At 40.6% G+C, this 16137-nt stretch overlaps 2 protein-coding genes and 1 long non-coding RNA gene across 3 annotated transcripts in view; all 3 read right to left on the bottom strand.

Annotated features, from left to right (window-relative positions):
- Nucleotides 1-16137, bottom strand: part of LOC146521030 (protein NLRC3-like) — a 142451-nt gene that overhangs the window by 108256 nt on the left and 18058 nt on the right. The gene's annotated exons all lie outside the window — the stretch shown is intronic.
- On the bottom strand, nucleotides 1002-15116 carry LOC146521031 (uncharacterized). Its single transcript, XR_014873237.1, has 2 exons — nucleotides 13825-15116; nucleotides 1002-1112 (listed from the first exon to the last, which is right to left on the bottom strand). It is a non-coding gene; the product is annotated as an uncharacterized LOC146521031 (long non-coding RNA).
- Nucleotides 1175-13284, bottom strand: LOC146521032 (ribonuclease inhibitor-like; the record flags this gene model as incomplete). Its single annotated transcript, XM_085154596.1, has 6 exons — nucleotides 1175-1316; nucleotides 2500-2673; nucleotides 8961-9137; nucleotides 10200-10376; nucleotides 11977-12153; nucleotides 13082-13284. Coding segments are annotated over 6 exons (918 nt in total), but the record flags the coding sequence as incomplete, so codon positions are not given.

Raw genomic sequence — 16137 nt, 5'->3', positions numbered from 1 at the left:
GAAGGCTATATTCTTTTACACGATTCTGCGGTTATGTGCAATAAGTTTCTTAATTATTTTGTGAACAAGGTTGCTAGTTTGAGACCTCTGACTCTACCTATTGCTGACCCAGCCATGCATGGTTCTTGCTCAAGTTTGTTCTCTGCTTTTCTACCAATTGTTTTATCTGATTTAGAGAAACTTGTATTGAATGGTAAACCATGTGGCTCTCCAAATGACGTCGTTCCTCCCTGTTTTCTTAAAAAGGTATTTCCTACCATCAGGCCACACATTCTGAACATTATTAATACTAGTCTTTTGACTGGTCAAGTACCTAGGGAATTTAAGCATGCAGTCATATATCCTTTACTTAAGAAACCAGGCTTAGACAATTCAGTCATATCAAATTTTAGACCCATCTCTAAGCTTCCCTTTCTTAGTAAGATTCTGGAAAGGATTGTTTATACTCAGTTGATGGACTACTTGAATGACTCTAATTTGTCAAACATCCTTCAGTCCGGCTTTAAGCCATTTCACAGTACGGAGACCGCCCTCGTAAAAGTTTTGAATGACATCTTGATAGCGGCAGACCCTGGTAAATATGAAGTGCTGGTCTTGTTGGACATGACTGCTGCATTTGACACAAAAACCTATTTTTATTCCCTGGCTTTTAACTATGTGGGTAACTTATATTTTTTTTTATTAATTTTATTGCTATGTCTAGTTTCTGCTATCTTATTACTATATGCATATTTGTATTGTACAGCACTTTGGTCTATGAGGTGTTTTTTTAAAGTGCTGTATAAATAAATGATGATGATGATGATTAAGCACGGATTCATCCACTGAGGCTCAAACTGCACACATAGATGAAAACATGATATTTATCCTTTAAAAACATTATGTTTATTATTCATAATGGAAAGCCTTTCCAGGTCAGTTTGATCCAGGAGGGTCTGAAGCCAAAGTCAGACAGAGACTGTGCAGAGACTATAGAAGGACAGAGCAGCAGCAGAGGAGTCCAGATACACTGATGATCCTCTGTCAGATCCAGAGGGACACACAAGGATGATGCTGGACTCTACATTGTGTCTGACAGTGGAGCGGTTCTCAGAGCAGTTCACTCTGCAGCACTGACAGTCATCTGCTCTTCTTCTCATGCATCTGTCAGTCACTGCTGGATGAAGCTCTCCTCTCCACTCCACTTCACAGTAACATGGCACACTCAGAGCGTCTCTACACACAAGCTGCTCCTGCTTCAACCTCTCTGGATCATCAGTACACAGCTCATCCTCTCTCAGCACGCACATCGTCCTGTTTACCCTCATCACCTCCACCTGCAGAGAGAAGAAGGAAGAGCAGAGGCGATAAACGAGTGTTTCCAGAGACTCTTCATCAGCTGTCAATCAGTGATGCAGCACATCCAGTATAAAGAGCAGCAGGGCCTTCAGTGCTGAGACTGTACTAGTACTCGTTTTACTTTTTCTAATCTGTACTTTGGATTTTTATTTAAGTTGATGAAAATGTTTTTCACTCCTAGTTTATTTTGGACTTTCATTAATTAGAATAGCCTTGGTCTGTCCACTCTGAGCTCTTTAGGAACCCCAACAACAACCCAACAATCCAGATGGACGGTTCCAGCTGTTAACTGGAGGGATTCCATCCAAACATCTGGTCTCACTAAATTCTTCCTCACCTACAGACTGTGTTGTCTGTGAAGGTTCTCAGTCATCCAAGTCATCATAGTCTAAAGAGCTTGGAAAGAAAAGCGTCTGGACTTCTTTAAGTTGCTTGAAGATGTTTCACCTCTCATCTGAGAAGCTTTTTCAGTTCTAGGGTCAAATGGTGGAGAGTCCCAGATTTAGCCCTATGCACGGACTCCATATAGATCCTCTTCCTAATCACACGAGACAAGGTGTGAAAACAGGTGTGGGTTTTGGGTAAACTAATTGTGCAACCTAGCCCCACCCCATCATGTGATTTATTGAGGTCAAAAGGCCCAGGATGTGAGTGGGCGTTAAGGAGTCTGGGAAGGGATCTCAAAACTGGATTACAGATGGCCGACAGTTGGTGTCGTAAGCCACCACCTCCGTTCAAAGACCGTTCACAGCGGACATAGATGGTTTCTTACACTCCTCTTTAAAACCATCTGTCTTCTCTGTCCAAAATGTGAACATTGTCATCCTCAAATGAGTGACCTTTGTCCTTTTGATGCAGACTGCTTGAAACATGGAAATAATTGCAGTCATTGGTCTGCACGCTGCTTTGTTGAGAGAGCTGATTGGCTGCTGACAGTGTTTGATGAGAGCATGTGAGCTGTTACTATGGTAACCATACAGGTCGCAAAAAGGTAGAAACAGGAAGTGTTTGTGTCCAATCCTGAAGCCTGTTACCTCTCTTCTAACAGCTTCACTGAGAAGCTGCAGCTTTACAGGAAACACTGGATCTTTGTTTCGTATTGATTGTGTTTAGTACAACACTGCTGTCAGCACCACCCACTCATTCCAACACTGTACTGACCTCAGAGTCTCCAGTCTGTAGTCTGGACTCTCCTCAAGATCACACAGCTGCTTAACATCTGGATTCTGCATGTTATTTCCAGCCAGGTCCATCATTCTCAGATGGGAAGGGTTGGACTTCAGAGCTGCTGCCAGATAATCACAGCTGATCTTTGACAAACCACAGCTCAACAATCTGTATAAAGAATGAAAGATGTAAGTTTATTAGACAAAGTGTGTGCTTGAAATCATTCAGTGTTTCATAATCTGTTCAGAGCTGAAGAAGGTTTGGAATGTAAAAGTTTAGAAAATGGAAATTCCAAACAGCTGAAGCCAACAGGAAGCAGCTTCAAACTTGAAACTGTGCAGATTTTTCAGACTATATGCCCCAATGCAGCCAGTTTGATTTTGGTGATTTAAATCTCTGTTCCTTGAATCATTTGTTCCATACAGACAAAGTATTGGACATGTGTTGTGACTCCATTAGGGGAGTTTCTACATGTGATAGAATAGAATACCATAGAACAGAATAGAATAAACCTTTTTAATCCCATGAATGAGAAATTTGGGTGTTACATGGCTCTTACAGCAAGAGGAATATAAAAAAGACACAAAGTAGTCCTACATAAATAAACCTAAATTCGAACAGATAAAAAAGTGTACAGAGATATGTACATAAGTGTGTGGGGGTGGGTCGTGAATGATCCTAATGAAATATACAGTGTACACACAAGCTGCAAATAAGAAGCAATTAAAAAACACAAGATATGTCATTTAAACAGGTGATTAGTAAGATAACCATGTTAAACTGTGTTATAAAGTCTGACAGCTGCTGGTAAGAATGACCTACGGTAGTGTAAAAGACGACCGCTGAACAAACTGCTCAGTGCTCATTACAGTCTCATGCAGGGGATGGAGAGGTGTTGTCCATGATGAATGTTAGCTTGGACAACATCCTCTCCTTCCCAACCTGCTCAATGAATTTCAGAGGAAATTCCAGGACCCTCTTTTATTAATTTCCCCCTGTCCCTCTCTGCCATTCCACCACTCCAGCAGCATAAAAGACAGCAGATGCCGCCAGTGTCATTAAACGTCCTTAGAAGAGTCCTGTTCACCCCAAAGGATCTCAGCCACCGTAGCAGGTGAAGACAACTTAGACCCTTTTTATTAAGTGCATTTGCATTCATTGACCAATCCAGTTTGTTACTGAGGTAAACACCCAGGTATTTGTACTCCTCCACCGTTTCAATGTCCAAACTCTGGATGTTCACTGGTGTAATAGGAGTGACTTCTTGCTGAAGTCAATAACCAGTTCCTTCATCTTGCTAGCATTGACGCCAAGATGGTTCTGTTCTGTTCACACCAGCTGACAGTCATTGATGACCCCCCTGTATTCCAGTTTGTTTCCCTCCGACAACCGACTCACAATGGCCTGAGAGCTTCTGGAGATGGCAAGTGTCTGTGTCATATCTGAAGTCCGTGGTGTACAGGGTGAAGAGGAAAGGGGCAAGTACTGTTCATTGTGGGGCCCCCGTGCTACAGACTACCACCTCAGACACACAGTCCCCCAGCCTCATATACAGGGGTCTAGTGAGGAGGTAGTCTACAATCCATGTGGATGGTCCACTCCCACTCCCTGCAGTTTCCCCTTAGCAATGAGGGCTGGATTGTGTTGAAGGCACTGGAGAAATCAAAAAACATAACTCTCACAGTGCACCTGGCACTCTCCAGATGAGAGAAGACCCAATGCAGCAGGTAAATGACAGCAGCAGGTAAATGACAGCATCATCCTTGATGTTCGGCTTGTAGGCAAACTGCAGTGGGTCTAGATCTCTCCCAACTAGTAGGCGAAGGCGGTGAAGTATTATCCTCTCCATGGTCTCCATGGACTTCAAGTGTGAAGTCAGTGCAATGGGTATGAAGTGGTTTGGCTGACCAAAATCTCATATCCCGATATAAGACATCTATCACCCCGATGACGATATAAATCACAAAATTTTAATTTTTTTTGTAAATTCTGTGAATCTCGGGCAACTCGACTTGCGTGAAATGTTTCTAGCTGGGCGTCGTGTACCTGGTGTCGAGTGTTTAAACCAATCAGTTTTCAGTTTTATTTGTCATATGTTAGCACAGGGTCAACATTGCAATGAAATGTGTTTGACGAGCAGCAGTCACTCAGCAGCATGATATAGTAGAAGAAAATAAAATAAAATAAAATAAAATAATAGAAAAATAGTAAGGAGCAAAATATTAGAGAGACATGGTAAAGAGAAAAGATGACTAATTATATATGTATCTATAAATATAAATATATGTACACTAGTGATTAAATAAGAAAATCTTGAAAAGAAATATGACGGGAGGGCAGATGGGATATTGCACATGAATGAGCAGCAGAAAATCACAGTATTGCACTTTTAAATATAAATATCAATAACAATAAAGCGGAGTGACCAGTGCAGATTAAATAGAGATAAACGATGCATGAAATTATACATTTTTAGACCTAAGTTTTAATGGCCGCTGTTTTCTTTGTGATTATTTATTACACAGCGTGCTGCGGGGAAAAGCCTGTTCTAACGTTTGAATCTAAGGTTTATTTTTTAGCACCTGGCGGCTCATTTTTGCTTCTCATCCGTAAAGACTGCATACTCTTTCACGTGATTCAGTTTATTTTGAAAAGTCTCAACAGGATCTTGAGCTTTACTGTGAAAGGTTTATGTGGAAAATAAACAAGTGGACACGCGATGTTTTTACCGTCGTTGCTAACGACAATGTATAAAAACAGTCGCTTGTCCGTCCATAGTGTGGTTATATTAAATAAAAGAGAAAGAGAGTACTTTAAGAAATTAATATAGCCACTACAGTGACCATCAAAACGATGAAAAAATATTGCCGTAAACGGTTTATTTTGCAACACCACGAAACAAACAATACCGTAAAAGGAAACGATAGATGTTTTTATATAGTCATCCGATATATATCGTTATGTTGGACAGCCCTACACCAGCCTATTAATCAACGAAAGACCAAGAAAGACTTTTAATTCATTTGAAAGCCTTGTCCACCCGAGCTGTAAAACTCAGAAACCAGTCATACTTGTTATCATCTATCGTCCACCTGGGCCTTACACAGAGTTTCTGTCTGATTTCTCAGACTTTATTTCTGATTTAGTGCTCAGCTCAGATAAAATAATTATTGTGGGTGATTTTAACATCCATATAGATGCTAAAAATGACAGCCACAACATGGCATTTAATCTGTTATTAGACGTAATTGGCTTCTCTCAAAACTTTAATCTTTAATCACACTCTAGATCTTGTTTTAACATATGGCATAGAAACTGAACATTTAACATTGTTTCCTGAAAACCCTCTCCTGTCTGATCATTTCCTGATAACATTTACATTTACAATAGTTGATTACACAGCAGTGGAGAGTAGACTTTATCAAAGTAGATGTCTTTCTGAAATGGCTGTAACTAAGTTTAAGAATATAATCTACCCACTGTTATCATCTTCAATGCCCTGCACCAACATAGAGCAGAGCAGCTATCTGAACACTACTCCAACAGAGGTCGATCGTCTTGTTAATAATTTTACCTCCTCACTACGTACGACTCTGGATACTGTAGCTCCGGTGAAAACAAAGGCCTCAAATCAGAAGTACCTGACTCTGTGGTATAATTCTCAAACATGTAGCCTAAAGCAGATAACTCGTAAGCTGGAGAGGAAATGGGGTGTCACAAATTTAGAGGATCATCATTTAGCCTGGAAAATTGTTTGTTGCTGTATAAGAAAGCCCTCCACAAAGCCAGAACATCTTACTATTCATCTCTGATTGAAGAAAATAAGAACAACCCCAGGTTTCTCTTCAGCACTGTAGCCAGGCTGACAAACAGTCACAGCACTGTTAAGCCAAATATCCCTTTAACGTTAACTAGTAATGACTTCATTAACTTCTTCACTAGGGATGGGTACCGGCATCCGGTGCCATTTGACATAAACGGTAGTAACAAGACCAAAAAGCAGCACACATATCGGTGCTTTATTTCGGTGCTTTTTTTTCCTGTGATGTCATACACTTTGGATTCTAGCCAATCATTTTACCTTTGCAAGCGTAGTAGGTGGGCCCAGGTACATACGTTCTTTTAGAGCAGAGCTACAGATTAAAAACGCCCAAGGGGAAGCGGTCAAAAGTCTGGCTGTACTTCACAGCAAAAGATGCAAACTCAGCAGCCTGCAACAAGTGCTTTAAGGTGATACTGTGCAAAGAAGGTAACACCTCGAATCTGAAACACCTGGCGACGCATAGCGTTTTTTTAAAAGCCGAGAAATGCACCTTATTTGATAGCCTTCTGTGAGACATCACATCGACCACATCTACTGTGGGTGTGGTGCCTGTTATCGGACGCGGAGTTACAGAAGAGGAGAGTCCTGGCCCCTAGCCCTGCCAGTGTAGCAGAAATGATGACGGATGATGATGGCAGCAGCAGCTGTTCTTCTCTGGGTCAGTAGCTTAATGTTGTTCGTGTGTAATTTACGCTGAGTAGGCTAACCACGTTATTAAATTAATGCATGTAAGGTGAACTAGCAAACACTGTCGTAGTTACATGCAGCGGTCTTCTTGTTTGATGGCAGATACTCCCTTCACCCTGACCAAAAAGGCTAAAATGACCAAAGAAAAAGTGGAAACAGTTAAACATGAGAAGTTTTTGGAAAATATTTTTGTTTATTCCGTTGTTTAAGCACTTTTTCCAGCCAAGAGTGATACCATATATGTCCTATAGCTGCAGAAAAGGCTAACATTGTTATCTTGTTACAAAAAGACAGCTGAACACGAGAGGTTTTTGGACCAATTGTGTGTTCTCCATTCTTTAAGCACCGGTTTGAGCACCGTTTAAGCATCGGCACTGTTTCAAAAGTACCGGTTTGGTACTGGTATCGGATAAAACCTAAACGATACCCATCCCTATTCTTGACAAATAAAATTTTAATTATTAGAGAAAAAATTACCCATAATAATCACACAGATGTAATATAATCTATAACTACTTTTAGTACCATTGATACCAAACCATCAATGTGTCTTTTAGACCCCATTCCTACAAAACTGCTCAAAGAAGTCCTGCCATTAATTAATGCTTCAATATTAAATATGATCAACCTATCTCTAATAATCAGCTTTGTACCACAGGCCTTCAAGCTGGCTGTAGTTAAACCATTACTCAAAAAGCATCTCTAGGCCCAGCTGTCTTAGCTAATTATAGGCCAATCTCCAACCTCCTTTCATATCAAAAATCCTTGAAAGAGTAGTTGTCAAACAGCTAACAGATCATCTGCAGAGGAATGGCTTATTTGAAGAGTTTCAGTCAGGTTTCAGAGCTCATCACAGCACAGAAACAGCTTTAGTGAAGGCTACAAATGATCTTCTCTGACAGTGGACTCATCTCTATGCTTGTCCTTGGAGTCATTTTTGACCAGGACATGTCCTTCAATGCACATATTAAACAAATATGTACGACTGCTTTCTTCCATTTGCTAATATCTCTAAAATTCGAAATATTCTGTCTCTTAGTGACGCTGAAAAACTAGTTCATACATTTATTACTTCCTGACAGGACTACTGTAATTCATTATTATCAGGACGTTCTAAACACTCTCTGAAAAGCCTTCAATTAATCCAAAATGCTGCAGCAAGAGTATTCACAGGGACTAGAAAGAGAGAGCAGATTTCTCCTGTATTGGCTTCCCTTCATTGGCTTCATGTTAAAACCAGAATTGCATTTAAAATCCTGCTCCTCACATACAGTGTCTTAAATAATCAGTCCCCATCTTATCTTAATGACCTTGTAGTACCATATCACCCTATTAGAGCACTTAGCTCTCACACTGCAGGCTTACTTGTTGTTCCTAGAGTATTTAAAAGTAGAATGGGAGGCAGAGCCTTCAGTTTTCAGGCCCCTCTTCTGTGGAACCACCTTCCAGTTTGGAAGCTTTTTGCTAAATCATATAGTTAGGGCTGGACGAGGTGACCCTGAATCCTCCCCTAGTTATGCTGCAATAGACATAGGCTGCCGGTGGATTCCTATGATGCGCTGATGATGTGTTAATAGACCTATCTGCATTGAATCATATCTGTTATTAATTTCTGTCTCTCTTCCACAGTATGTCTTTATCTTTATCCTGTTTTCTTCTCTCACCCCAATCAGTTGCAGCAGATGGCTGCCCCTCCCTGAGTCTGGTTCTGCTGGAGGCTTCTTTCTGTCAAAAGGGAATTTTTCCTTCCCACTGTCGCCAAAGTGCTTGCTCATAGGGGGTGATATGATTGTTGGGTTTTTCTCTGTATCTATTATAATAGGATATTATGTACAATATAAAGCACCTTAAGGCAACTGCTGTTGTGATTTGGCACTATATAAATAAAATTGAATTGAATTGAATTGAATGTTCATCTCAGCACAAATAAAACATGGCGACTGACCCCAGAGTTTCAAGTCCACATTCTGGACTCTCCAGAAAACCACACAGCTGCTTCACTCCTGAATCCTCCATCTTGTTGTTCTCACTCAGGTCCAGCTCTCTTAGACGTGTGGGGTTGGACTTCAGTGCTGCTGCCAGATAATCACAGCTCGTCTCTGACAAACCACAGCTCCACAACCTGTATAAAGAATGAAAGATGGAAGTTTATTAGATAAAGTGTGTGCTCTTATTATGTTTAGCTTCTGCTTCACAGATATTCTCTGAAATGTTTCCCGCTGTTGGACAAACTTTCAGAGTTTCTTCATTCAGGAGATCGCCCGTGGAGTTCATCTGTGCACACACAATACAACCAAACTCATCTCATACTGAACACGCACACTTTGTAGGAATCATCAGTACTTTGACCTTTTCTCAGGTTAGCCATTTAGCATTTCTCCAGTCTGAGTCACAGAGCATCACTTGAAATCACAGAAGGTGATTGGTCAGCTGCAGTGATGGTGGTGGAGCAGTTTTATGCTGTAGACCAACAGGAACAGGGGATATCAGACTGTTAGTGGGTTTAGTCATTCCTGCTGCATTGTTTGTCCTTCTTTTTGACGTGACCTGCTCAGAGCTCACACTGTTCTCTGTAGAAATGATGTCAGTCTTACTCATCACATGTTTGGAGGCATGTTCGATGTTTGCTCTTCTGGAAAATCTCACTATAAAATATGGATTATGCAAAGGAATAAAGACACGCTTCAATCTTTATGGACCTTTTTCCATACCTGCCACCATCATCCTACATGTTTGTACATAATCTTATGAAATCCTGTCTGCTGTTAAAGTCTTTATTTATTACTCTACACCTGTTACACCGTGACTGTGTGGGCGGAGGTGCCTGAGCCGACTTGACCTGCTAAAGAGAGTCAGCTGTGGATTATTCATTGTTGCTTCTGATACTTAGACCTGTGAACAAGAACACTACACAGTTAATCAGGCTCTCCTCTCTCTGAATTAGGAAAGGTCATCAGGCCCTGTATGGGCCGCGGGCCATTCATTTAGTATCGCTGTTTGAAATATGAACATTGTTCTGCTACAGTCAATGGACTAAACCAGAGAAGAAGAAAACAGACTTTACCATGAAGATCCTCCAGTATATACTTATTCCAGTATAATATCAGCCTTATGTCTGCAGTTTAGTGTCAGCACAACTTTCACATCATATTCATCTCAGCACAACTAAAACATGGTGACTGACCTCAGAGTTTCAAGTCCACATGCTGGACTCTCCAGAAAACCACACAGCTGCTTCACTCCTGAATCCTGTAGCTTGTCGTTGTCGCTCAGGTCCAGCTCTCTTAGATGGGAGGGGTTGGACTTGAGTGCTGCTGCCAGATAATTAAAGCTCATCTCTGGCAAACCACAGCTCCTCATTCTGTATAAAGAATAAAAGATGTAGGTTTATTAGACAAAGTGTGTGCTTGAAATCATTCAGTGTTTCATAATCTGTTAAGAGCCAAAGAAGGTTCAGAATGTAGAAGTTTAGAAAATTGAAACTCCAAACAGCTGGAGCCAACAGAAAGCAGCTTCAAACACAAGAAAAGGAAAAACTCTGAATTTTTCACATTAAAGTCATACAATGATCATAAAAACATGAAAAATTGTCAAGTTTTATCCTGTAAAATCAAGTCTGAGAGGTCTTCACTGTTTGATAGTGATGGTTAAATGTTGGCTCAGAGCAGGAGTTTTATCATTAGTTTGCTTTTCTTATTATTATGTTTAGCTTCTGCTTCACAGATATTCTCTGAGATATTATCTAAAATGTTTCCCGCTATTGGACAAACTTTCAGAGTTTCTTCGTACAGGAGATTTCCTGTGGAGCCCATCTGTGCACACACAGAACTACCAAACTCATCTCATACTAAGCACACACACTTTGTAGGAATCATCAGTACTCTTCAGGTTAGCCATTTAGTATTTCTCCAGTCTAAGTCACAGAGCGTCACATGACGTCACAGAAACTCATTGGTCAGCTGCAGTCATGGTGGTGGAGCAGCATTGATGATGCTGTTGATCAACAAGACCATGGGGATATCAGACTGTTAGTGGGTTTAGTCATTCCTGCTGCACTGTTTGTCCTTATTTAAGTGACCTGCTGAGAGCTCACACTGTTCCCTGTAGAAATGATGTCAGTCTGACTCATCACGTTTGGAGGCATGTTTGATGTTTGTACTTCTGGAAACTCTCACTACAAAATATGGAATATGCAAAGGAATAAAGACACGCTTCAATCTTTATGGACCTTTTTCCATACCTGCCACAATCATTCTACACATTTGTACATCAGCTTATGAAATTCTGTCTGCTGTTAAAGTGTTTATTTATTACTCTTCACTTGCTTCTCTGTCACTGTGTGGGCGGAGGTGCCTGAGACCCACCCACACAGACACAGCTCCTCTCTGGAGCTAAAGTTCTGTTTCATCTTCGCCTTTTTCTACATTTTTCATCTCTCTTTTCTGTTCTTCTGTGGTCTGCAGCCACAGAGCCTCTTACAGTCGTTAGCAGACCAATACCTGAGCAGCTCGGATTACCCAGTATGCCAAGCAGCAGTCTTAGTTTGTAAATGTGCAATAATTCTTGCTCCAAACCTTTACTGTTTTACAGATTGCTGTGTGCCGTGACCTTTGACCTGCTAAAGAGTCAGCTGTTGAGTACTCATTGTTGTGTCTGATACTTAGAACTTTGAAGAAGAACGTTACACAGTTAATCAGGGTCCCCTCTCTCTGAATTAGGAAAGGTCAGCAGGCGGTTGGCGCCCTGTGGAGGGCCGCGGGCCATACGTTGAGTATCACTGTTTGAAATGTGAACAGTATTCTTCTACGGTCAGTGGACTAAACCAGAGAAGAAGAAAGCAGACTTTACCATGAACATCCTCAGTGTGGATCAGTATAATATCAGCCTTATGTCTGCAGTTTACTGTCAGCACAACTTTCACATCATATTCATCTCAGCACAAATAAAATATGGTTACTGACTTTAGAGTTTTAAGTCCACATGCTGGGCCCTCCAGAAAACCACACAGCTGCTTCATTCCTGAATCCTGCAGCTTGTTGTTGTCACTCAGGTCCAGCTCTCTCAGATGGGAGGGGTTGGACTTCAGTGCTGCTGCCAGATATTCAAGGCTCTTCTCTGACAAAACACAGGTCCTCAATCTATATAAAGAATGAAAGATGGAGGTTTATTAGACAAAGTGTGTGCTTGAAATGATTCATTTCATAGTTTCATAATCTGTTCAGAGTTGAAGAAGGTTCACAATATAGAAGTTTAGAAAATGGAAACTCCAAACAGCAGAGGCCAACAGGAAGAGGCTTCAAACAAACACAACAAAATAAAAAACTTTTTCACACTAAAGTTGTACATTTCTACTGTGTGAAATCCAAAAAATGGAAAAAGAAATATCAGAGTCCAAAAATATTACCAATTCAGGAGGGCGTCAGTGGCACTGTGTTGAAGGCTCTACACTAAAGCTACACAAAAAGCTGAAGTATTCCTATTATTACGTTTAGCTTCTGCTTCACAGATATTCTCTGAGATATTCTCTGAATATTTCCCGCTGTTGGACAAACTAGCACAGTTTCTTCATACAGGAGATGTCCTGTGGAGTTCATCTGTGCACACACAGAGCTACCAAACTCATCTCATACTGAGCACACACTTTGTAGGAATCGTTTAGCATTTCTCCAGTCTGAGTCACAGTGCGTCACTTGAAATCACAGAAGCTCATTGGTCAGCTGCAGTCATGGTGGTGGAGAAGTATAAATAATGATGCTGGAGACCAACAGGAACAGGGGATATCAGACTGTTAGTTGGTTTTGTCATTCCTGCTGCACTGTTTGTCCTTCTTATTGACGTGACGTGCTGAGAACTCACACTGTTCTTTGTAGAAATGATTTCAGTCTGACTCATTACATGTTTGGAGGCATGTTCGATGTTTGCACTTCTGGAAACTGTCACTATAAGATATGGAATATATAAAGGAACGGAGCCACGCTTCAGTTGTTTTGAACTTGGTTGCAGTCAATTGTCAGCACAACTTTCACATCATATTCATCTCAGCACAACTAAAACATGTTGACTGACCTCAGAGTTTCAAGTACACATCCTGGACTCTCCAGAAAACCACACAGTTGCTTCACTCCTGAATCCTGCAGCTTGTCATTGTCACACAGGTCCAGCTCTCTTAGATGGGAAGGGTTGGATTTGAGGGCTGCTGCCAGATAATCACAGCTGATCTCTGACAAACCACAGCTCCTCAATCCGTATAAAGAATGAAAAATGTAAGATTATTAGACAAAGTATGTGCTTTGTCTAATAACTTGTACAAGTTATTTGTCTAATAACTTGTGCAACTTTTTTGTATTTACAGTTTTGTCTCAAATTAAATTTCTCTAACTAGCAATATATGTAAAAAAAAAACAAAAAATCAAAAAACAAATTGATTTTCAAATTTTTTTTTTGTTTATTGAACTTTTTTGCAATTTATGCCGTTACTATGGACTTAATGCATACATAATGCATTAAAATTTGGGCTATAATGGTTGTATTCATGTATAGCAACTTGAAATGCTCCAAAAAATGGCACTGCAGCATGTAAAAATATAAAGATAAGCTTAGGGGGACTTGGTTCTCTGGTAGGTCTTAAAGGGTTTAGCGTAGCATGTTTTTATGGCTCTGCAATATTGATAACATCTTGGAGAAGATGTCTCCCCAATGTGATGTTTGTGTATTGCATGTACGGTTGGCAAGGTCTGTCATCTTAGTTGTGGGCAACTGCAACTGACAAATAAAGGCTATCTCATCATCATCTATCATCTTAATGTCACTGTTGACTAGGGATGGGTATCGTTTAGGTTTTATCCGATACCGGTGCCAAACCGGTACTTTTGAAACGGTGCCGGTGCTTAAACGGTGCCCAAACCGGTGCTTAAAGAATGGAAAACACAAAATTGGTCCAAAAACCTCTCATGTTCAGCTGTTTTTTTGTAAAAAGATAACAATGTTAGTCTTTTCTGCAGGTATACGGCATATATGGTATCACTCTGGGCTGGAAGCAGTGCTTAAACAATGGAAAAAACACAAACTTTGTCCAAAAACCTCTCATGTTTAGCTGTTTTCCACTTTTTCTTCGGTCATTTTAGCCTTTTTGGCCAGGGTGAAGGGAGTATCTGACATCAAACAAGAAGACAGCCGCATGTAGCTATGATGGTGTTTGCTAGTTCACGTTACATGCATTAATTTAATAACGCGGTTAGCTTACTCAACGTAAATTACACACGAACAACATTAAGCTACTCACGCAGAGAAGAACGGCTGCTGCTGCCATCATCATTTCTGCTACACTGGCAGGGCTAGGTTCATCGGATTTAAAGTGTGACCTCCTTTGACAGTATCATCTTAAAGCACTTGTTGCAGCTGCTGAGTTTGCATCTTTTGCTGTGAAGTACAGCCAGACTTTTGACCGCTTCGCCTTGGGCATTTTTAATCTGTAGCTCTGCTCTAAAAGAACGTACGTACCTGGACCCGCCTACTATCCTCGAAACGTAAAATGATTGGCTAGAATCTAAAGTGTATCATTCCATACCAGTTGGTGGCGGTAATGCACCTTTCAGTTGTTTGCCAACCGCCAATAGAAATGTAAGGAAGAAGAAAGTGTATCACAGCTCAGGAAAAAAAAGCACCGAAATAAAGCACCGAAATGCGCGCTGCTTTTCGGTCTGGTTACTACCGTTTATGTCAGAACCGGTGCCATGATGGCACCGGATACCGGTACCCATCCCTACTGTTGACTCTATTCGGCAGATCCAGGTCACTAAGATGTGATCTGTCATGTCCAGTCAGCTTTGAGGTGGCTGGAGCCACACAGGACAGAGGCTTTCTGCAGCATGTGATAAAAGTAATCAGTGGTTTACTTGATTACTGTGCTCCATTGAAAAGGGCTGCATGTGTACGCAGACCATAGGTTGAGTATCACTGTTTGAAATGTGAACATTCTTCTACAACAGGCTTTACCATGAACATCCTCAGTGTGGATCAGTATAATATCAGCCTTATGTCTATATTTAGTGTCAGCACAATTTTTACATCATATTCATCTCAGCACAACTAAAACATGGTGACTGACCTCAGAGTTTCAAGTCCACATGCTGGACTCTCCAGAAAACCACACAGCTGATTCACTCCTGAATCCTGCAGCTTGTCGTTGTCACTCAGGTCCAGCTCTCTTAGATGGGAGGGGTTGGACTTGAGCGCTGCTGCCAGATAATTACAGCTCATCTCTGACAAACCACAGCTGTCCAATCTGTATAAAGAATGAAAGATGGAAGTTTTTTATTATTATTATTATTATTATGCACTGGCTCCCTATTAAATTTCGTATTGTTTTTAAAATCTTATTGCTCACTTTTAAAATCATAAATAACACCGCGCCCAGCTATCTTAGGGATCTCTTCAGCTTTTATACCCCTGGGAGAGCGCTTAGATCAGCTAGCCAAATGCTCCTGGTGCGACCTAGATCTCGGCTCAAGACCAGAGGTGACCGTGCATTCGCCGCTGTCGCACCCTACCTCTGGAATAACCTCCCTCTAGCTATTCGGGCATCTGATTCAATTCAATCTTTTAAATCTCAATTAAAAACGTATTTGTTTTGCCTTGCTTTCTCTGCCTCCTAGAGCCCGCATTTGTACTGTACGTTATGTTTTTCGCTTTATTAATGTTTATAATGTTTTAACCTTCAGCCTTTCGGGTTGTGCCTACTATGCCTGGTGTATTATTGGTTAGTTATGTCACCTGCCTGTTAGTATATTTTATTTGTATTTTGTGTTTTGTATTTGTATTTATTATTGCTCTTAACTCGTTCTGTGAAGCACTTTGGTATACCTGTGGGTTTTTTAAATGTGCTATATAAATAAATTTGTAATTGTCATTGTATTTATTAGACAAAGTGTGTGCTTGAAATCATTCAGAGTTTCATAATCTGTTCAGAGCTGAAGAAGGTTCAGAATGTAGAAGTTTAGAAAATGGAAACTCCAAACAGCTGAAGTCAACAGGAAGCAGCTTCCAACAAACACAACAAGAGAAAAAAAACTGAATTTTTCACATTAAAGTCATACATTTATCATAAAAACCTGAAAAAATGT

Source organism: Neolamprologus multifasciatus, chromosome 3 (assembly GCF_963576455.1).
Source record: "Neolamprologus multifasciatus chromosome 3, fNeoMul1.2, whole genome shotgun sequence".
NCBI classification, from domain to species: Eukaryota; Metazoa; Chordata; class Actinopteri; order Cichliformes; family Cichlidae; genus Neolamprologus; species Neolamprologus multifasciatus.
Note: the sequence above shows the minus strand (reverse complement) of the source record. Positions and strands in the feature narration are given on the sequence as shown.